At 41.8% G+C, this 24,341-nt stretch overlaps 1 protein-coding gene across 1 annotated transcript; it reads right to left on the bottom strand.

Moving 5' to 3' along the window:
- Positions 1-1,100: 1,100 nt before the first annotated feature.
- LOC117219030 (uncharacterized) lies at positions 1,101-24,341 on the bottom strand. Its single transcript, XM_033467882.2, has 3 exons — positions 23,851-24,341; positions 5,171-6,462; positions 1,101-3,085 (listed from the first exon to the last, which is right to left on the bottom strand). The coding sequence occupies exons 2-3, from the start codon at positions 6,438-6,440 to the stop codon at positions 2,922-2,924; spliced, it is 1,434 nt and encodes a 477-aa protein (XP_033323773.2). The 5' UTR covers positions 6,441-6,462; positions 23,851-24,341; the 3' UTR covers positions 1,101-2,921.

Below are 24,341 nucleotides of genomic sequence, written 5' to 3'. Positions count from 1 at the left end.
CCCCTATCGCGAATGCATATTTCGAGGCCGTGTGCTCGCGCGCGCGTGCGGGGAGCACGAAAATATTTGTCGTTGAACCCGCGGCTTCGGATCGCCGGTTTTTGTGGGGACACTTTCTTCCCAAGCATCTACTTCTTCAGCACTTCGCGATTCGGTTCACGCGTGCGGAGGAGTTCTCCTCGTTGATTTCGTGGCGCTCTCGAATTCTTACGCGACACCGATCGTTCTTCGCGCGTTTCTGTCGCCGCTTCTTTGTGGTAAATTTTGATCCACGGCGGTGAGGATTATTATAGTAAGTTATTTTTAGGTTTTTAGCGATGTTTAAATGGAAACTGAACGAAACCACAGATTTGTATGTTTCTATGTAAATAATAGAAAATAGAAAATAGATATAGAGATAATAGAAAATAGAAATATGTAGAAATATGGTCTGGAAACCCTAGATTTGTATATTTCTATATTGAAGATGATAGAAAATAGAAATATATACAAATATGGTTTAAACAAAACCCTAGATTTGTATATTTCTATATTAAAGATGCTAGAAAATAGAAATATATACAAATATGGTCTGGAAACCCTAGATTTGTATATTTCTATATTAAAGATGCTAGAAAATAGAAATATATACAAATATAGTCTAAACGAAACCCCAGATTTTTATATTTCTATATTAAAGATGATAGAAAATAGAAATATATACAAATATAGTCTAAACGAAACCCCAGATTTTTACATTTCTATATTAAAGATGATAGAAAATAGAAATATATACAAATATAGTCTAAACGAAACCCCAGATTTTTATATTTCTATATTAAAGATGATAGAAAATAGAAATATACATATATTAGCAATATTAGTATATTGTGTATACTATTAGTGTTGCTAATGAGTATATTATTGTGTATCTATTAGTGTTGCTAATAAGCAATATTAATATTGCTATTAGTATATAGCAATATAAATATAAATATATATATGTATAAATTAGCAATATTAGTATATTGTATTTAATAATATTAGTATATTCTGTATACTATTAGTGTTGCTAATGAGCTCTTATAATAATAAGAGGAGCATGAAATCAATTCACAAAGTATGATTTACATTATTTTTATTACGTTTAATATACACGTCGAATACTTTCTATCTCAGTACATATAGATACAATAGAACGTTACTATATTTACAGAGTATATCACATATAGTCGAATTTAGAGCGGAGCTTCGTCGCTCCCCAAGGACCACTAAGATTCTCCGTGTCTCTTCGCTAAAAGGTTGACTCTTTTTCGAATCGAGAGAATCGAATTGCAACGATAATAAGAAATGGCATTCGAAAGAACAACAGCAAGTTAGAATCGAACGAAACGTGTGTCTCGGTATCTCGAAGGTGCGATACTTGAATGGTGATATCAAAAAGTTTGTGTGTGTATGTGTGTGTGTGTCACGTGCTATTATAAGCGTTGCCAAAACGCTTGCTTTGGTAGATCGGAGCGATTTGGTGTGGAATCACAGACAGAGCCTCGTGGATAAACTCTCCGTCGATGGTATTTCACTGACACCGATTTCAATCATCGTCATTTATACGTAACGTTGAAAAGAAACGAGCAAGATCGATACACAGGATGTCCCAAAATTATGGTACTTCCGGAAAACGAGAGATTCCTGAGGTCATTTGGAGTAACTTTTTCCTTTGCAAAAATGCAATCCACGGCTTCGTTCGCGAGTTATTAACGAAAAACGCCGACCAATGAGAGACGAGCGCGGCTGGCGCGAGGCGTCTCAGTCAACGAGCGGTGGAAGCGCAGTTCCGCTGATTGGCTCTGCCGCCTAGCGCTACGCGAGCTCGCCTCTCATTGGTCACTGTTTTTCGCGAATAACTCGTAAACAAAGCCTCGTAGAACATTTTCGCTAAGGAAAAAGTTTCTCCAAATCACCTCAGGAACCTCTCATTTCCTAGAAACACCATAATTTCAGAACTCCCTGTACAGCTATCCGTGCAAAAACCGTTTTAACTAAATAAAATATTTCGTCGTAAATTATTAAAAACGAGATAATATTTGGTGGCCGCAGTTTGTAGGCATTTGTGAAAATAACGAGTGCTAGCAATTTGAAACGGTGGAACGACGTAAACATTATCTCAGAAAGAAGGCGTTTCTTGTATACCCACTATTTATAAATAACGCAGACAATTTTCATATCGCATAAAAATCTGCAGACCAGTTATCCATAAAATACAATGATCCTAAAGGAACGAAGAAACCCTCCGAAAAGCAATGAAAGACAGAAAATGAACACGTCGCGTCGGTTTCATCGTGACAGTAAATCTTATTCTTTCGCGTCGTCGTTGCACACCGTCAAAGAATTAATTAATAACGGCCTCTCAAACGGTGAACAGATGAAGGTTCGTTTAACCGTATCGCGCGACATATCTCGATTTCGCGGTTTCGTTCTCGTCGTCGTGTCCCCTCTTACATTGTCGTTCGATGCTCGGCGCGGATGAAATACCGTCGACGGAGACTGTCGATAAAATATCTTCCGGTAACTTCGACGTGTGATCCGACCGAAGAAGTCGCGGGGTTGTGTTTAATACGTGAAACGCGGCGCCGGTAACAGTTTCGATTCGAAGGTATACACGGAAACGGAAGGACGACGAAGAAGGAAGAGGCGAACCCTCGATTAGAGCAAAGATTGCTTTCGCCCCGCTGTAATCGGTTGTCGGCGGCGTGTAATCGTAAAGAGGCCGAGGGAGGAAGGGAACGGAGAGGGTGAACGGTAGATCGGATCGTTCCGACGATCGTTCGATAAAGTTCAGAGCTTCCTATATTACCGTGAACGACGATGGCCGAGCGAAGTCAGAGCTACATCTATTTATACAGGCGGGGAGTGGATGCGAGAAGTCGTTCGATTTTCACGAGTTATTCGGTTACTTGCGAAGTCTGCTCGTTCGATGGATCCGCCTTCGGCTCTTTTACGTAGTCGACGACTAGCTCGAGGCCGATCAGAGCCCGCAGATCCTTCCTCCCTTCTTCTTGGCTCGAAGACGAGGTGCCTGGCGTTTCCGGTTTCGGGAATCTATCGTCTAATGAATTTCAAACCGATTAATCACACTCTGATCTTCTTCTGATCGTGTGCGGTGCGTTTGTAGCGGGACCGTTTACACGAGACGCTCCGAAATCACGAATATTATTTTGCAAAATACAGATTTTCTAAGTCGACTGCGAGAAACCGAGACGAAAGAGAAACGATGTTAATCTTCGATGGTTTCCGTCTGTCGAAAATGGGAGAGATGTTATTCTTAAATGCTTCTAATTTCTTCACGGTTCTGCATTTGAATTGGCATTATTTTTTTCTTACATGCTCGAGAAAGTAAAAGAAGGAACAAGACAATCGTTCGTTTTGCAAGTTAATTCAAGTACTTTGAATTGTTTCTGCACACCGACCTGTCCCGGATTTTATAAAAATCGACTCCAGGATTTTACGAAAATCCAGGCTTCCTTAGATCGATTTACAAAAGTACGAGACGCGATTTGTCCTAACCAGACGATTTCATTTTTGGTAAAAACAGTATAAAGAATCTCTCCTAATTTGTCTCGGTACAAGTAAATACACGATGATTCGATCGAGTGATACGAAACTTGCTTTTTTTTCTCTCTTTAACACGTTCAGCGCCGACAATCGACCGCTAAAACTCCCACAAAGTCGATTTAATTCAATGTAATCAATTAAACCGAACTTAGAAGGTTGAAATTTATCATAGTGGATGAGATTAGAACTCTTTCGCATACGAAACATCCTAATCAAATTCAGTTTATTCGAACATATTACAATGAAAATGAATTTTCAAAACTGGTGAAAAATTAGTGTCACCCACGAGTGACCGACGCGGCGGTCAACGTGTTAAATACAAATTAAACCAATAATTGGTTTCGACGAATCGATTGTCTCGTGTAAAAGCCCCCGAAGAATTAGTTCCCTGATCTCTCGATCAGCTGTTCCTTCGGACACTACAGTAATGTCTCTCTAATTGACGCCCAGATTGACCACAAAAATGGACAATTTGGGAAGAGGAAATACGATTATTCGAGCCTTGCGGTTTATTTTTATACAGGGCGTCCCAAAAATGTCTCGCAATTCGAAAATGGCGGGTTCCTCGGGTCATTAGAAGCAATTTCTTCCTTTACAAAAATGTTCTCCGAGGCACCGTTAACGAGTTATTAACGAAAAACAGTGACCAATGAGGGGCGAGCTCAGCTGGCGCGAGGCGTTATAAATTGTCCACAATTATAAAAACGAGTCGCAAGGCTCGAATAATCGTATCTCCTCTTCCCAAATTGCCCATGTTAGTGGAAAATCTGAGCGTCAGTAAGGGAGACATTACTGCTTTTGCTTTGTACAGTAATGTCTCCCTAATTGACGCTCAGATTTCGCACAAAATGGCCAATTTAAGAAGAGGAGATATTTGAGCCTCGCAGCTCGTTCTTATAGTTGTTAACAACTCGTAACTACAAAAATGATCCGCAAGGATCAAATAATCGTGTCTTTTCTCTTCCCAAATCGTCCATTTTTGTGCGAAATCTGAGCGCCAATTAGAGAGACATTACTGTATTTCATATCAACGGTAAACCAGCCGAGCACCAAATGCGTGCGCAAATTCATTAAAACGCGCGAACTTTCGTTTTCCATCCGACTTCACTACTCTCATACATATTCGAACAACGAAACACGTCCGGTCGTCCCCGACGGAGGCACTTTTTTATAATCTCGATCGTCGCAGGACGAAAGACCAGCCGTTCGACCGCGTGAAAAGATGTTCGGACACGAACCAAAAAAAAACAAATCTTCGTATTTTCCAATTGATCTACAGCTCGAATTCTACTCGTCGCATTCGACCAGTTCGATCTAACGAAGTACTCCCACAACTCACGAACGACCGCGGATATTCGTGGTCCCGGATCCGGCACGGTGTCCCGATAAAACGCTCTCTAAACACGCTTTCCCTTCGGCAACGAACCGTTCTACCTTCTCTACCGTCTCGAAACAGATGGATATCTCTATCACAATCACGAACGTGTGTCACAGCACCCACCGCGTGATCAGCGCGAAGCATGCAGGAAAGGTGAAAGAGGATGGTGCGATCAGCACCGAGCAAAGCCCCGACACTCACTGTTATCAATTTCCTTCGGACTGTCCTCGGTCTCTTCCGCGGACGCCTCGCTCCTGGACACTTTCTGCGCCTGGCCGATGTTCCTGTACGTCCTTGTCAGGTGTCTCAGGATGTAATTGGTGCCGTGCGAGTTCTCCTCGCTGCTCCTCGACGTGCTCGCCTCGTCCCTGGTCAGGTTCAACGGCCTGTTGCTGCTGTACTCCTTCGATTGCGGCACGCTGAACGCGGAGCAGTGCTTGCCCTTGAACGGCAGCTGCCTCTCGCTCAGCTTCCGGTCCCAGATGTGCCCGGACACGCGGAGATCGATGAAGAAGTGCAGGGGATCTATGCCGGGATAGGACTGCGGCATCGGGTACGGCGGGTACCAGAGCGGGTTCGGGAGGAACTCGGGGTTCGTCACGTTCCCGGGCAGCCCGAAACCCTTCACACCCTGCAGCATGTCGCAGCCCCTTCCGGGCAGGCCGGGCAGGAAGTTCCTGGAGAAGTCGAGCTTCTTCTGGTCCGGCAGCAGCGGCAGCTCCTGGCTGCCGCCGATCGAGCTCTTCGTGCGATCGTCGTACGGACTTCGGCTGTCGTAGCTGCAGTTCTTCCGGTCGACCGAGTGCGTTTCCTCCGGCTTCACCTTCTGCAGCTCGCCGGGGAATATGTTCTCCGGCGGCTGGGCCTGCTCGAAGTGGCGCGGCCGCTCGTCGAAGTAGTTCTTGCTCTGCTTGCTGAAGTCCGATCTGTTCTCGTCGACCGGTTTCAGTATGTCGCCGCCGAAGCTCGGTTTCTGCTCGAACGCCGCCATCTTGATCTCCGGGTCGTACGCCTCGGTCGGCTTGCCTCTATTGTTCTCCAGCCGCGTTTCCGGTTGCTGCGATTGCTGCGATTGCTGCTGCGCGTGAAAGTATTTCTCTTGCTGTTGCTGTTGTTGCTGTTGCTGTTGTTGTTGCTGTTGTTGTTGTTGCTGCTGGTGATGGTGGTGGTGGTGATGGTGGTGGTGGTGCTGTCTCTCTTTCGTGGTCAGCTCCAGAGGACGATCCCGAGCTTCCCGCCACGATCGCTTCCGGCGTCTCGGCGCGCTGCTGCTCGTCGTGCCAGCCGACGTCGCTTCCGCTTTCGCTTGCACGAACGAGCGCAACATCTCGCTGAAGAAGAAGCTGTGCGGCGTCAATGGTACGTTGTACAAGTAGGGAGGCGTCGCTGCCAACAGACGCGAGACCAGATCGCCGCCGGACAGGGACGCCGGCGTCTTCATCGTCGACGGATCGCCCGTCGTCGTCGTCATCGCGGAGATCTAGCGGTGTTTGCTGTGGAAATAAGGAGAGACGGTGTTAGATAAAGTGTTGGAACATTCTTGCGGCTTTTGTTGTTGGGGTTAGTAGGGTGATCTTTGAACATTTGGGAACTTTTGTTGTATAGTAATGTTTCTCTAATTGACGCTCGGTTTGCGCGCAATTCTTCCTAATTTTCAGTTGGAAATAAAAATGGAGAATTTGGGAAGAGGAGGTACGATTATTCGAGCTTTGCAGCTCGTTTTTATAGTTGTTGACGATCGGTAACCATAAAAATGAACCGCGAGGCTCGAACAATCGTATCTCCTCTTCCTAAATTGTCTATTTTTGTTTGCAAGTTGAAAGAAAATTCGGAGAAAAACGGACGAGAAACGGTTCAAATTATCATGAGAAGTACAGTAATGTCTCCCTAACTGACGCTCGAATTGCGCACAAAAATGGACAATTTGGGAAGAGGAGGTACGATTATTCGAGCTTTGCAGCTCGTTTTTATAGTTGTTGACGATCGATAATCATGAAAAAGGAGCCACAAGGCTCGGACAATCGTATCTCCTCTTCCAATATTGTCTATTTTTGTGGACAATCTGAGCGTCAATTAGAGACATTACTGCACGTGGTAGGTACAGTAATTTCTCCCTAATTCGCGCTCAGATTGGACAACTTGGGAAGAGGAGATTCGATTATTCGAGCTTTGCAGTTTTTTTTTATAGTTACGAATTGTCAACAATTACAAAAACGAGGTGCAAGACTCGAATAATCGTATCACCTCTTCCTAAATTGTCCGTTTTTGTTTATAAGCTGAGAGACAATTGGAGAAAAATTGGATTAGATTCTCTGTAATATAGTAAATTTTTGATAATCGTTGTACTTGTTGTAATTGTAATTTTTGTAATTTGTTGATAATCGGCAACTATAAAAGATGAGCCTCGAGGCACGAATAATCGTGTCACCTCTTCCCAAATTGTCCGTTTTTGTTTATAAGCTGAGAGACAATTGGAGAAAAATTGGATTAGATTCTCTGTAATATAGTAAATTTTTGATAATCGTTGTACTTGTTGTAATTGTAATTTTTGTAATTGTTGATAATCGGCAACTATAAAAGATGAGCCTCGAGGCACGAATAATCGTGTCACCTCTTCCCAAATTGTCCGTTTCTGTTTATAAGCTGAGGGACAATTGGAGAAAAATTGGATTAAATTCGCTGCAATACAGTAAATTCCCCCTAATTTTCCTTCAGCTTGTGAACAAAAATAGACAATCTTGAAAGGGCATATACAACTATTGGAGTCTTGCACCTTGTTTTTGTAATTGTTGATAATAATTAATCAACTATAAAAAACGAGCCTCGAGGCTCGAATAATCGTGTCACTTCTTCCCAAATTGTCCGTTTCTGTTTATAAGCTGAGGGACAATTGGAGAAAAATTGGATTAAATTCGCTGCAATACAGTAAATTCCCCCTAATTTTCCTTCAGCTTGTGAACAAAAATAGACAATCTTAAAAGGGCATGTACAACTATTGGAGTCTTGCACCTTGTTTTTGTAATTGTTGATAATAATTAATCAACTATAAAAAACGAGCCTCGAGGCTCGAATAATTGCATCTCCCCTTCCCAAATAATCCAATGTTATTTACAAGGCCGAAAGAAACTTGGGGAGAAATTACAGCACTGCGCAACGATATAAAAATGAACACGAATGTCTTCTCATAGTCGCACAAGGATCGCGAATATCGTGCAAGAACTACAAAATGGTCGGCGTCTTCGAACAGTCGAGAACATCCATACGCAACGGGCAAAACAGATGCGACCGACGGAAGGTTTGTCGCAGTAAATAATTTTGATAGCGACCGGCGGGCGGGAGAGGAGGGGAGGGGAGGGCTCCCTCTGATAATCCAGGGCGCAAAACATCGCGCAGGTATGTACAAATCGGCGGAGTGGAAGCGAGCTACTATTGTCTTCCGAAATTAATTGAATATCCGCCGCTGTTAAGTCTAAGACGAAGGAAGCCGGCACCGCCTATGGCGAGGGGTGGAGATGGGGGCGAGGGGTGGTAACACCGGGCTTGCATCACGTCATCCATTAAGGATTACTAATTTCTGTCAAGTGCACGTTCGGTTTCGCCCGGATGTCTTGCGAGCTGGAATCCTCGCGGAATCCCCGTGAAATCGTTAATGAGAATCTACGGCCGTAGGTATTTCAATTAAACTTTGCGCCACGGTTGTATGAACAATCGCGGCGAGGACAAATAGTAATTAGAGGGAACGTTCCCGAGATCCGACAGCGTCCCGTGATTAATGAACTTATAATATCTCCGAATCGTCGCGGATTCCGTCATCCGGCGCTCCCGCCGATACAAACCAGCGAAAATTGGCCGCCCCGGGGAAACGTACGCGCGAAACGTACCTAATCGTCGCTAACGAGCATTTGATCTATCAAAAATATCGCGGACCTTGCGACGATAAGGAATTCAACGTTCGGATGGATTCGATATTCGAAACACATAAAAAATGTGTTTCGAACGCTTTAAGTTTCAATTTGTAAAATACGAAAATAATTTTGAAAACTGTCGTCGATTGTTGTAGCGTATATTGAATACGATTTAATATGCATTGTTGTTGTGAATATTTTCGTTACTTGTGTGGATAATTCATTGTTCAATGTTAGCATTTGTGGATCGTCTTCGACGCTATCAATTTTCCCTAGAAAGTCAATTTCGCTGGTCGCTGAACATGTATATACGATAATTTCTCTCGGAAATGCCAAATTTCGGGTTGCTGTGAATTTTCCTGTGAGCTAGTTCTATGTCTATGTAATTTATTGCTATGTCGATGCTAAGGGGCGACGAGATTCAGGTAAAGAAAACCGTGGAGCTGCAAACTGCGTTCGAATCGTGGCATGTGGCCTCAGAATTGCTTTCAAATCGTGTTATGTCGCCTCCGAATTGCCTTCGAATCGTGTCATATGGCCTCCGAATTGCCTTCGAATTGCTTTCGAATCGCTCCATGTGGCCTTCGTTTCGAATTTCCTTAAAATCGTGGCAATTGGCCTTCGAGTTGCTTTCAAATCGTGTTATGACGCCTCTGAATTGTCTTCAAATCGTGTCAGATGGTCTCCGAATTGCCTTAGAATTGCTTTCGTATCGTGTCATATGGCCTTCGTTAAGAATTATCTTCAAATCGTGTCATTTGGCCTCCAAATTTCTTTCAAATCGTCTCATATGGCTTCCGAATTGCCTTCGAATCGTATCACGTGTCCTCTAAATTCCCTTCAAATCGTCTCATGTGGTCTCCGAATTTCTTTGGAATCGTGTCACGTGGCCTTCGTTTCGAATTTCCTTCAAATCGTGGCATTTGGCCTCCGAATTGCTTTCAAATCGTCTCATATGGCTTCCGAATTGCCTTCGAATCGTGTCACGTGTCCTCCAAATTCCCTTCAAATCGTCTCACGTGGCCTCCGAATTGCCTTCGAATCGTGGCAAAAAATAACAAACTAATGCCGACTGCCCGGAGTTTCTCTAAAAACAAATCGCGCGGCCCAAAAAAATCGTGTCACAATATTCTCGGATCTGCCTGTTTCAATTTCTATTCTTTTATTACCGTGTTTCCATTGTCGCGTTGTCTCTCGAGGAAGTCTGGACAGGTATCGGGCACGGTCCGGAAAGTTGCGCGAGCCGCGGCGACATGTTGATACGCGTGTAACGAAAGTTCCGCGAAAGTTTTTCCCTCGGAGCCGAATTCCGCGGTGTCTCGAAAAGATTTCCTCGCGATAGAAAGACTAAAGAGAGTAACAGGGCGTGGAAATCAGAATGGTGGTCTGTATCCGTGTCCGCGGACCGAGGAGGGATTGGGTATTGTTTCGGTCCATTGTTTCCCAAACAAACGGCGTCCACGTTGTTTCGTCAGGAGATATTATGTTCAGCCAGACAGGCAGGACGAACAGGAAATGGACTGCTGTCAGTTTTACTCTTCGTGATAAATACGAGCTCGTCGTCCGTGCTCGAGCCACGTCCTGCTCATAATTCTGACCGCCTCTGTCGCGTCGCCGACATCGACCACTGAAAATCCCCTGACTTCTTTCACGCTCCACCGTGCAATCTACTTCGCTAACAATTATGCGAACCGGTCGGTCTTATTTATGGTGCAGTTTACAGCGTCGAAGATCGGCGAATATCCTGGGCGATGCTAAATCGACGATTGTTTATCCCGCTATCGATATTAGTTCCATATAGGAATTTGCTTTCTGTCGTTGATCGTGCAAGCATTTATTTTTAGTCCACCGCGCTGGATTCACTTTATCGCGGTTGATTTGATTTCAGCACCGATATGCTTATTTTTAATACGATCTATCCGAATATTTTCTGTTTTCTCTAATCTTAAAACGTCGGACTTCTGGCATCGTATATTACCGACAAATCGATACCGCGATGATGTTCCGACGTTTTAACCTACTTTCATTCTTCTTCGAATTTTGCAACTGTAATTCATTGTCGAGCGACGAACGTAATTCGAATATTAAGCCCTCTCAAGGGAGAAAAGATAATTTGTTTCATCCGTTTCATGATTATTCGAAATCGCCGAATGTTCGCTGAATTACTCATTATAGGATATAACATTTTTACACGAATTCGTGCGTTATATTATTTGGGACAATCGTTTACCTTTCGATTTGTTATTTCCGTTTCAAATAATAGCTGTTCAATCCCGTGAACAATGAACTCGTTGAATTCCCGCGCAGTTTTAAAACATCTACCTATAGAGCTTTATACGTCGGTTTCATACGATACACGTGTAACCTGCTGGTTGATTTCGCGACACGACCGAAAGAAGTTGAAGATAATGTAATTATATAATATAATATAATATAATATAATATAATATAATATAATATAATATAATATAATATAATATAATATAATATAATATAATATAATATAATATAATATAATATAATATAATATAATATAATATAATATAGTAAAATATAGTATAATATAGTATAAATATAGTATAATATAGTATAATATAGTAAAATATACTATAAATATAGTATAATATAGTATAATATAGTATAATATAGTAAAATATAGTATAAATATACTATAAATATAGTATAATATAGTATAATATAGTATAATATAGTAAAATATAGTATAAATATACTATAAATATAGTATAATATAGTATAATATAGTATAATATAGTATAATATAGTAAAATATAGTATAATATAGTAAAATATAGTATAAATATACTATAAATATAGTATAATATAGTATAATCTAGTATAATATAATATAATATAAAATAATATAATGTAATATAATAAAAAATTAATATATATTAATGTAATTAATACAATAAAAATGACGTAGAATACAACATTCTGTCGTCGCTATTTTCGTCGCGTGAAATTCCAAAATGATGAAAAACTTTTGTTCGAGAGTTCGGCGTCGACGGGAGAACCGTGGAAAATTTGTCTAGGAGCGGCGGGCGGGCGCGAATTAAGGTTGGTTATTAAATCGCGCAATTGATTCTGGCCGGATAGACGTTAAGTTATTCGGCGAACAATGGACAACGCGTTCGCGGGGCGTCTTAATATTTTAGAACGACAGCGTGATTCAACAGTCGGCTCGAGTGTGCCCGACACCGTCACATATTCGATGGACTTTTTAATCGTCGCCGTAACGAGAAAAGAATATAAAAGGCCAGAGAGACGGCAGATACGCGGACCTCTTTCTGAGGAATCCCGGGGGACGCGGAACGACTCTCTTCTTTTTTTTCTCTCCCCCGCGATGGCTCCGCCGCGAGACAATAGCAACGCGCTTCCACTGCTTACACCGCGGACTCTTTCCCAAACAGGAAATTTTAAAGCCCGACGCTTCATAAAATTCAGGCGATGCACCGTTTTAATCCGAGCCCGGAGTCCCGGTGTCCCGGGCAAAGATCCCGAGTTTCTAGAAAATTGATCGCCGTATCGCTGATGGTATTCTACCCGCGTTTTCTCGCCTCTCTCTCTCTCTCTCTCTCTCTCTCTCTCTCTCTCGCTTCCTTGGCGCGCTGAAAAAATACGCGATAAGAAAGCGACAAGGAAACCGAGGAATCTACATTCTGCCGGCGTCGAGCTCGCGGAAACATCTTCTCTCCCGGCTCCCTCGTATTTAAATCGCATTACCCCGCGTAAAATAATTCAGCGTCGCGCGCGGCCGAGAGTACGTCAATTATGCAAAAACTGGGAATTTCCATTGCGTCACGTCGGCTCCTTTATTCTATTACCAGGAAGATAAAGGAGCTCCGCGAAAAAGTCCGCCCGCGCATTCGCTTCGGATTCACCCGCGACGAAACAATTTATTCCCCCCGGCCGGAGCACCCTCCTAAAAGTCAACGGTAACACATTTTCACCAACCGTCCGCGCGTAATATTCAATTGAAGTGTCTTTTTAAAATTGTAATAAATACTCCCGGCTGTGCCCCCTTCCCACCGCGCCCTTCAGCATGGCGTTCCAACCACTCGAACGATGAGGTATTCCGTTCCGGTGACACCAAGACCGCGCAGAAGTTTTATGTAGATTCACTTATTATTTTTTTTCTTTTTTTTGTTGTAACCGGTAAGAATGAATGAAGTTCGCGTTTCGAGAATATCTACCGAATGTCTCATCGTTTTAGTTCGTCGAACGTCGAAAGGGTGGTGTGATTCTTTTACCTTTCGTTAGATTTATGTCATTGCGCTAGAGTGCGGATCTTTTCGCGAAATAAAAATTGTCCGACTCGATTGCGACGAGCTAAAGTAAAATAAAATAATATTTTTAGTAAAATAAGAGTCAAATATTAGTATAATATATATATACTAATATTATATTATACTATTTATATTAGTATTATATTACTATTATTTACTATTATTACTATATATTATTACTATTATTACTATTATTACTATTACTATTATTATTATTACTATTATTACTATTACTATTATTATTGTTACTATTATTACTATTATTTACTATTATATTACTTTATATATTATTTATATTACTATTTATTACTATTTATATTATACTAATATTTAACTTTTATTTTACTAAGAATATTATCATATATATACTATTCGTTAAATAGTAATAGTATTCTATAAGTATAATAGTATTAAAGTCTCTTAATCTTTCCATATACAAATTTTTGTTATAAAAATATAAAATCCTCAGTCTACTCGTTCTTTATCACCAGTTGCATTATATTTTCTTTGCAGTTTCTTATTGAAAACGAAGCGTCGGCGTATCCGAGTTATTCGGTCGGAAATTGAAAAATGATTAAATAATATACGTATCCGCCTCGATTATTCGATATTGATTTCGATTTGTTTGATTTTCAATTTTTTAGATGTTACAGTCCAACCCAGTAAACGCGACAAAATGAATAACGTTGATTAAATTTACAAAAATCAACGGCAATTACGCGAAGCGTACGATAAATGTACGCAACTGCCAAATGAATCGCCAAACTGTGAATTTTATGGAACAATAGCAGACGCGGGTTCGTCCGAGCATACATTAAAAAGTTCAAATGTATGCTTTGTTCCGTTTCGGATGGATTATATTCACAAAAATGTAACAAACACTCGCTGTCCATTGATTGGACAGTAATATTACGATAAATAATGTTCTCACTCGGTGCTGCTGGAATTCTTCGATTTACTTTCACACTTCCACCGGACACCTCGAAGTCGAAATAATTTCCGGATACAGGGATTGCTATTGCAACGCTGTTACCTCCAAAGAATTCTAATAAATTTGATTTATTCGAATGTGTCGCATTACAGATTTTATCTCTAAATTTGATCAAGAAATAGCGTAAGTCGTATCAACGAATTTATAAGTCAGAACTTATGATAAAATATGACACTGATAAAAATAATGACAGAAAAGATTTTCATGCACTAAAAAGCTGGGAAACAAATTTCGAAATTCCATATCGAATAATAATGAAAAAGAAGACTTCTATGCACTAAAAACCTGGAAAATAAATTTCGAAATTCCATTTCGAATAATAATGAAAAGAAAAAAGACTTCTACGCACTAAAAATCTGAGAAATAAATTTCGAAATTCCATATCGAATAATAATGAAAAAGAAGACTTCTATGCTCTAAAAACCTGCAAAATAAATTTCGAAATTCCATTTCGAATAATAATGAAAAGAAAAAAGACTTCTATGCACTAAAAATCTGAGAAACAAATTTCGAAATTCCATATCGAATAATAATGAAAAAGAAGTCTTCTATGCACTAAAAAGCTGGGAAACAAATTTCGAAATTCCATTTCGAATAATAATGAAAAGAAAAAAGACTTTTATGCGCTAAAAATCTGGGAAACAAATTTCGAAATTCCATATCGAATAATAATGAAAAAGAAGAATTCTATGCGCTAAAAATCTGGGAAACAAATTTCGAAATTCCATATCGAATAATAATGAAAAAGAAGACTTCTATGCACTAAAAACCTGGGAAATAAATTTCGAAATTCCATTTCACTCGAATAAATCTATCCTCGTCGAAACTTTCGATACTTTTCGTTTAAAATGCACCCGGGTTACGAGACAGCTCCGGGGAGCCGAGTAAGCAAGCAAACAACGCGGTTAAAAATGAGGGGGGAGGGGCGAGATCCGCTGGCCCATAAAAACAGACAAAAATTATGAGGTCCGCGAGAAAGACGCGGAACAGTCGCCGAAGTCTCCGAGCGAAGTTCTACGGAGTCCGGAGCGGAGGGAGGGGGGTGGTCTTGCCGAAAAAGGGACGAAAGGTGTGGATGAAATGGAAAGAGGAAGTCTGGAACGCGGGACGAGAGGAGGACGCGAACGAACGGCGAGAAAGGGATGAAGAGAGGGCGGGAGGGGTGGGCAGAAACGAGAGGAGCAGCAATGCAAATATTCGCGGCGACAGAGATTGAAACAATCCGCCAATTAGAATCGTCGACGTGAACGGGATTATGCAGATTCGCAGTGGGTGCGCGGACGGACCAGGAACGGACTGGCAGCTGCCGCACCGCTCGCTTAATTCAATCCACCGAGTTGTCTTATGAATCGTAAACCGGTCCGCCCCCGCCCCGTGAAACTGAAACTGCGTCAGAGACGGCGACGTTTCTCCCCGGCGTAGGCGATTGATCCGCGATGCGACGGGCTCGCGCCGATTTTGTCTTCGAACGCGCCGATGTAATCCACCCTTTTCGAGCGCGGCGACACACGCGTCGCGATTTTTCCACGCTGGATAACGACGTTACATTGTTCGTTACGGAAACGTTCGAACGTTTCGCGACGACTCGTTGCGCCGATTTCGTGGACCCTGCGGAACAGTGAAACGAGTAAACTCGTGCAGGCTAAGTGTAGGTATTACTGCGGCTTCTCAACGAAGGCGAACTTTCACGGAGAAAAAGAGGCCATTTGCGACAATAAATTGACAACTCGAGAGCTACGTCTGTTATTCTTTGACTCGAAAAGTAAATATTATTATTATTAGTAATATTAATTTTATTTATTTATTATTAATAATATTGGTATTATTAATATTATTAACACATTAAAGGCGGGGGATCTTGACGAAAGTATGCTAGGTAACGCGGCGACCGCCCCGCCTCGTTTTTCGTTCTAGAGCGAGCGATATTTTGTGTAATCATAAAAAAATTTAGACTTAAAAAAGTTTACTTAAACTCTTAAAACTAAAAGAAATATTAGAAAAGTACTAAACACTAATTACAAAAAATGTTTTAAAGTACATATTTATGAGAAGTCGAGATAAATCGTAGTACTACGACTCCCGCCTTTAATGTGTTAATATATATATCGAGTCTCTGAAAGCGCGAATTTCGTTAAAAAGCGTAACTTAAAGGAACGATACGTGTGCACATATTACCGCGGTTGTGTGTCTATTACTGCGAGCCAAATACTGCGAACGTTCCGATTACCGCGTGTCAAGGTGACATGACCCATTTTCTTTTAAATGTACACACACAGCTACGATTCCTAGGATCAAGATATTCTCACTGTAGCAATTTACTAATTAGGTGTGTGTGTGTAGGTACTCTACGATCAAGCGTGTTCGCGCCGGCTCATCGAGAACTGCGCTGTATAGGTTAAGGTACGCGGCTCGGTAAAGCACCGCAGTAATGTACACGCGTAGTAGAAAACTATGCGCCGAATACTGTGTTGATAAATAATATCCGAGGACAGATGACAACGACAGTGTGCGTCGATTTTTGATCAAGATAACGATTACTTTGTCTAAAAATGACGCTAGAATGAATAGTTCATTATTAACCCTTTGCACTCGAAGCTACTTTAACTGTAAATCTAAAATCATTTTTCTGACTTACAGTATCTTCATTTTATATGACAAGGTGCATTTTACGCGTGCGAAATTGAGTCTTGAGACTTACACATCGGTTATGCTTTTAGTAATTTTTTCAAATCTAAACTTTGTTAATGTGAAAATTATCTTAGAACGTGATATAACAAATTTTTTAGCGGCGCCTCAGAGTCGCCACTCGAGTGCAAAGGGTTAATTACCAAAATATAAACGCTTTTCGAATCAGCGTTCACAGCCGTAATTGTTATTTCACAAGACTCGACGTTTTTACAAGCTTCCGAATATCAAAAGTCAATAAATGAATTGAAACCGCGATTGCTGTTGCTTGTACGTCATAAATTATTAATATTAAACATATACAAAATTATGAGATTCATTTTTAGAAGATTACACACTATAAAATGTTAGATTTTCTTACTTTTATAAAATACCACAGTATTTGGAGCGTCCGCAGTAATATCCACATTTACCCTATACGCATACCTCAGATAATTTATTATCGAAACCGCGATTACTGTTGCTTCTACGTCATAAATTATCAATATCAAACATATAAAAAATTATGAGATTCATTTTTAGAAGCTTACACACTATAAAATGTTAGGTTTTCATACTTTTATAAAATACCACAGTATTTGGAGCGTCCGCAGTAATATCCACATTTGCCCTATACGCATACCTCAGATAATTTATTATCGAACACCGATGAAGGAGAATTATAACAAGACCGCGGACTTCGTGCATTTACGGCAGAAATTGGCAGACGTAATTAGAAACATCGGGAAGATAAATGGAAACTGAGAGTGTCGATTATATCGATCTGATCTTATTAGGATGATTAAAGAAGGGAAAAATATTTTGCTTGGCTCCGTTTGGCTCCTATTGTGTCTGGCATTGATCCAGACAATTTTTATTTTCCACAAAGATTCGCAGTCCAATTATCACTGTTCAAAGTTTATCGGATAAATCGGACTCGGAACGGAAAAGGAAAATACATATCCGTAGAAACGCGATAATGGATACGTACATTCTGAAATGATTAAAAAATTGATTATACCGCCAGCCAAAAGTTCGGATAATACGCGAGGAGAACCCTTTTCATATTTGACGTAATTTATTCGCGTAGCGTACGACCATATTAAAATCTAAATAAATAATACTTCAAGTTCGTCAATTTTTGATGAGAAATGCTTGGGTCCGAAAATATGGGCGATGCGAAAATTGTTTCAGTTTCCATGTTCAGAGATGTACACTGAAATCTCGTCCTTCGAATCCTCCATTTATTATATCTTTACATCAACCCCGATAGCTAAATATCGGTAAAGGAAAAGATAAGCAGTCTATTGGAAGAAGCAGAGGAAGACAATTAAAATTAGAACAATTAAGACAGCATTCAAAATGTCGGCCCAAGCAGCAGCACAGTTCTCAACGGTACAAATGGCCCTTGTATCCGAGTTCCCTAATTTAACCATTGACCTCGGCAGAAGCAAAACGAAGGACAAAGTCGATAAACAGTCGATTAGAAGAAGCAGAGGAGACAATTAAAATTAGAACAATTAAAACAGCATTGAAAATGTCGATCCAAGCAGCAGCACAGTTCTCAACGGTACAAATGGCCCTTGTATCCGAGTTCCCTAATTTAACCATTGACCTCGTCAGAAGCGAAACGAAGGACAAAGTCGATAAACAGTCGATTAGAAGAAGCAGAGGAGACAATTAAAATTAGAACAATTAAAACAGCATTCAAAATGTCTGCCCAAGCAGCAGCACAGTTCTCAACGGTACAAATGGCCCTTGTATCCGAGTTCCCTAATTTAACCATTGACCTCGGCAGAAGCAAAACGAAGGACAAAGTCGATAAACAGTCGATTAGAAGAAGCAGAGGAGACAATTAAAATTAGAACAATTAAAACAGCATTGAAAATGTCGATCCAAGCAGCAGCACAGTTCTCAACGGTACAAATGGCCCTTGTATCCGAGTTCCCTAATTTAACCATTGACCTCGTCAGAAGCGAAACGAAGGACAAAGTCGATAAACAGTCGATTAGAAGAAGCAGAGGAGACAATTAAAATTAGAACAATTAAAACAGCATTCAAAATGTCTGCCCAAGCAGCAGCACAGTTCTCAACGGTACAAATGGCCCTTGTATCCGAGTTCCCTAATTTAACCATTGACCTCGTCAGAAGCAAAACGAAGGACAAAGTCGATAAACAGGCGATTAGAAGAAGCAGAGGAACAATTAAAATTAGAACAATTAAAACAGCATTCAAAATGTCGGCCCAAGCAGCAGCACAGTTCTCAACGATACTAATGGCCCTTGTATCCGAGTTCCCTAATTTAACCATTGACCCTCGGCAGAAGCGAAACGAAGGACAAAGTCGATAAACAGTCGATTAGAAGAACCCGAGATTCCGGCCGAGTGAAAAGCGAATTAATTCACGGTCCCGATGTATATTCAGCCGGCTCGACTTTACGCGGCGAGGCATACGTCCTCATTTTCCCTTCAAGTAACGGCGATCCCTTTACTGTCCACATAAACATTTTTATTGCGAGGGAGACTTCTGCCGAAGCAAAACGATCTCGTTTTACATAGAGCGAGAGAGAGAGAGAGAGAGAGAGAGAGAGAGAGAGAGAGAGAGAGAGGAAGGAAGAGAGAAAAAAAAATGTCAGTCGCAGCAGAACCCGGTTTTTTTTACGGTTGAACTCTCCGCGTAATTCGAACGGTCCTCTTCCGCGGCCGTAAAAGAGTGCAGCGAACGAAAAATGCGAAACAAGCGGGCGGGCGGGTGCCTGCGTGCGACACACGGCCCTCCGTTGGTACTTAAAGGAACGTGTGGTAACATTATACGATAGTTTGCGGTGGATGGGAGGCGAGTGATTTTAATGCCTTCGCGGGCGCAGAAATTGCAACGCCCTCGATAGACGCCGGGAACTCCGTGCGGAAGAATTCGCTGGCCGTCTAAGATCCGCCATGTTGGAAGCGGCGGCTTTTGGAACGAACCCGCATTTATGACCACCGCGATTTTCATTTTTTTCCCTCCGTTAACTCCGAACGCGAGAGATCAATTTTTCGGATGCGTTTTCCGTCGCGATGCCTTTTCGCGCGACACCGTCGCGCTGACAAATCGGCGAATTATCGGCGATATTAAACGGTCGAGTTAGCGGACGGATCGAAAATAAAATAGCGATGATAATTCATGCGCGAATATTGTAATCGACTCGCCAACGGGGACCGGCCGCGTAAATGCTGTTCGACGAATTAATCTAGCCCCGGCTTTAAATTATACGAAAATAATTACGGATATATTTAACCCCCGCGATGCTTCGCGCGCGGCGCGGTCCTGGCGCATCAAAACTTACTCTACTCACTGATTTTCACTAATTACTTTGTTAATAATTAGCCGCGAAATAATTGACGCGCGCAGACATTTATGTATGCATTAATCGCGGTATAGATTTGTAAATATTACAGCGTTCTCTGTTGCCCGATCGATCTCTGATTTATTAACGCGAAGTAAACGTTGGCAACGGAAAAATATTCGTGTTGTTTAAGCGCGGTCGTTTCAGGCTCGTCGGTGGGAACCAGCGCAAAATTTCGATCGCGAAAAATTCCTTGGAACTGTAAATTATTATTATTATTATTATTATTATTATTATTATTATTATTGATTCTGTGCGTGCCCGATCGATCTCTGATTTATTAACGCAAAGTAAACGTTGGCAACAGAAAAATATTCGTATTGTTCAAGCGCGGTCGTTTCAGGCTCGTCGGTGGGACGCAGAATTTCGTTCGCGAAAAATTCCTTAGAACTGTAAATTATTATTATTATTATTATTGATTCTGTGCGTGACCCAGTTCGCATTTCGTAAATAATAACTCGGACGAACGGAATCGTCGATGCGACGACGACTGTCGTTCGGGCGACTCTCTGCTCGTGAGCTCGATTATTCAGAAGTTCGCCGCGCTTTTATATTTTCAACTGAAATAATATGTCGTCAAAGCACCGCCGGCCGAGCCAATGAAATAAATAGCGGCCAATCGATTCCCGGAAAAATTCCGGGATATTCAGTGGCCGCGTTACGCGGGATACGACGTTTGCTTATAAACAGAGAAATGCTTCCGTTTTATTATTATTATTATTATTATCATCGTTATTATTATTTCAAACGAGAAACGAAACGAAACGAAACGGCGCGGTAATCAGTGCCGCGTGTTTTCGCGGCACGCGGCACAAAGGACGTTGCAGGACCAATCTAGGATCGCCTGATGAATTATCATCGGACACGCGATACTCGCCCCGAATGCTCGCGCTTTCCCGCTAATTTCGGGATCCGCCGTTCCCCGTCCGGCGCCCTCCCATTCTTTCTGTTTACTTCGCCGCTGAACTTTGATGTAGTCCCGTCGTAATTACTACACGCTCCGGATCGGTGTCGCTCGTTCCCGCATTTTCATATGCAAACGTGCCGGCGGACCGATATTAAATTAATATCCCTGGTCGAAACGTCCGCGAAGCCCCGGGCTCGTCCGATCAGTCAAGTGGATGAATTTGTCGTTTCGCGGCACGACACAACGCAAATTTTCTACGATACCCGAGCATTCTTAACGCTAAACCTGCCAAGCAGTAATACTAACCGGCATGTACTGCTCTCACGAAAGTGAGAAGACCGAATTTATTTAGAATTTGTAATGTTTTTATTATAAAACTTGCCCCGATAATATAACTTATACAAGCGTTTTCCACGAAAGAGTCTCGGAACTTTGCAGAATTGCAAGATACGTTTGTTTAACACTAAATCAACCAAGCAGTAATACTAACTGGCATGTACTGCTCTCACAAAAGTGAGAAGACCGAATTTATTTGGAATTTGTAATGTTTTTATTATAGAACTTGCTCCAATAATATAACTTATTGAAGCGTTTTCCACGACAGAGTCTCGGGACTTTGCAGAATTGCAAGATACGTTTGTTTAACACTAAATCAACCAAGCAGTAATACTAACTGGCATGTACTGCTCTCACGAAAGTGAGAAGACCGAATTTATTTGGAATTTGTAATGTTTTTATTGTAAAATCTTGCTCCAATAATATAACTTATTGAAGCGTTTCCCACGAAAGAGTCTCGAAACTTTGCAGAATTGCAAGATACGTTTGTTTAACACTAAATCAACCAAGCAGTAATACTAACTGGCATGTACTGCTCTCACAAAAGTGAGAAGACCGAATTTATTTAGAATTTGTAATATTTTTATTATAAAACTTGCCCCGATAATATAACTTATACAAGCGTTCTCCACGAAAGTGTCTCGGAACTTTGCAGAATTTCAAGATACGTTTGTTTAACACTAAATCAACCAAGCAGTAATACTAACTGGCATGTACTGCTTCGCAAAAGTGAGAAGACCGAATTTATTTGGAATTTATAATGTTCTTATTATAAAACTTGCTCTGATAATATAACTTATTCAAGCGTTCTCCACGAAAGAGTCTCGGGACTTTGCAGAATTGCAAGATACGTTTGTTTAACACTAAATCAACCAAGCAGTAATACTAACTGGCATGTACTGCTCTCACGAAAGTGAGAAGACCGAATTTATTTGGAATTTGTAATGTTTTTATTGTAAAATCTTGCTCCAATAATATAACTTATTGAAGCGTTTCCCACGAAAGAGTCTCGAAACTTTGCAGAATTGCAAGATACGTTTGTTTAACACTAAATCAACCAAGCAGTAATACTAACTGGCATGTACTGCTCTCACAAAAGTGAGAAGACCGAATTTATTTAGAATTTGTAATATTTTTATTATAAAACTTGCCCCGATAATATAACTTATACAAGCGTTCTCCACGAAAGTGTCTCGGAACTTTGCAGAATTTCAAGATACGTTTGTTTAACACTAAATCAACCAAGCAGTAATACTAACTGGCATGTACTGCTTCGCAAAAGTGAGAAGACCGAATTTATTTGGAATTTATAATGTTCTTATTATAAAACTTGCTCTGATAATATAACTTATTCAAGCGTTCTCCACGAAAGAGTCTCGGGACTTTGCAGAACTGCAAAATAAGAAAGCGGTCACTTTTTAACGCTTCGACCGCCGCGCCGACAACCTGAACAACTGCATAAGACTGAAGCGTTTTGCTCGATCGAATTAAAATTGGAAAGTTAAATTGTATCGCATCGATTTGTGCGGCAACAAATTAAAGGGATCATCGGCTTCCTAATTTCTGACGCATCGGAACTGCCCGAATGTCTGTATCGAAGAGATTCACGAATCCAGACAATGTAGCATCCGTAGAGATATGTTTAACGCTAAACCTACCAAGCAGTAATACTAACTGGCACGTACTGCTCTCACAAAAGTGAGAAGACCGAATTTATTTAGAATTTGTAATGATTTTATTATAAAACTTGCTCCGATAATATAACTTATTCAAGCGTTTCCCACGAAAGTGTCTCGGAACTTTTCAGAATTGCAAAATAAGAAAGCGGTCGCTTCGACCGCGGTAGCTTTAGTGTTAAAAAATACTCAACTTTCTACGACTTTCTCGCACTGTCTCGTCGCCTCGTGGATCCCAAAAATTTCCGTCTTTCCCCCCGACGTCGATCGAATAATCAACGAACCGATTCGGAAACGCGTGCGAACGTCGCAGCCGTCCTCTTGCCGGTTCCAGCACCCCCCGGAGCCTGGTTCCAGCTACAAAACAATGCGGATCCACGTGTTCACGGTGTCCCGAGCAAAGTCCTCCGGAATCGTTCGACGACGAAACGTCGGCCATCGATCCTGAACGACAACGATCGCGATCTCGACACTAGAGGAATCTCGGCCACCAGTTTCACGACGCGAAGACCCCTGTCGAAGCCGATCGACCCGACACAATCGTCATTGTTCCCTCGAACAATTTACCATCGCGAGATCAGCGAACGGTAATTCAAGTCCAAGAAGAAGAACGGCGACAATCACCGATCACCGTCGTCGCCGAAACGATAAAACACAACTCCGACGGTCTGCCTCGAACGAGCAGAAATAAATCGGGCTCTGTTACTCACCTGTACACGCGGCGACAGGTAGCCCCACGATCCGACGGTGTCCTGGTGGAGGCGCGATCGAGGCGATCCACGGAGATCCCTGAGATCCGTGAGGAGGCGAGCACGAGAGCGTCGCGTGCTGCTCGTGCCAGCAAATGAGATAATAATCGGAGGACTCAGTCACTCGTCGTCGGGCACAGTGGTAGGCACAGCGGTGGCAGGGTGGTTGTTCGGCGGCGGTGCTGAAAGTGGGGGTTGTATTCCATCCCTGGCGACCGTCGGCGACGAGACGAGTGCGAGTGCACGGGGAACGGAGACGGAAAGCGTGCCAGAGACGGGGCGGCGGCGGCCGCGGGAGCGAGAGAACCGACGGAGGACGGGCGAACGGGGGTAGTAGGCAGGAGGAGGGCTGGAGGCAGAGGGTGGTGGTTTTTGAGATGATCCGGCCAATCTGCGCATCATTTCCCCGATGCACCCCGCGTCGCGGCAAACCGGCGCGGATTCCGCACCAC

The sequence above is a fragment of the Megalopta genalis genome, chromosome 4 (assembly GCF_051020955.1).
Source record: "Megalopta genalis isolate 19385.01 chromosome 4, iyMegGena1_principal, whole genome shotgun sequence".
NCBI classification, from domain to species: Eukaryota; Metazoa; Arthropoda; class Insecta; order Hymenoptera; family Halictidae; genus Megalopta; species Megalopta genalis.
Note: the sequence above shows the minus strand (reverse complement) of the source record. Positions and strands in the feature narration are given on the sequence as shown.

Coding starts and splice junctions, on each gene's coding strand:
- LOC117219030 (XM_033467882.2), bottom strand. CDS start 6,440: ATGACGACGACGACGGGCGATCCGTCGACGATGAAGACGCCGGCGTCC. Junction 3,086..5,170: donor TCCGAAGGAAATTGATAACA/GTGAGTGTCGGG, acceptor GAAATTCATTAG/ACGATAGATTCCCGAAACCG.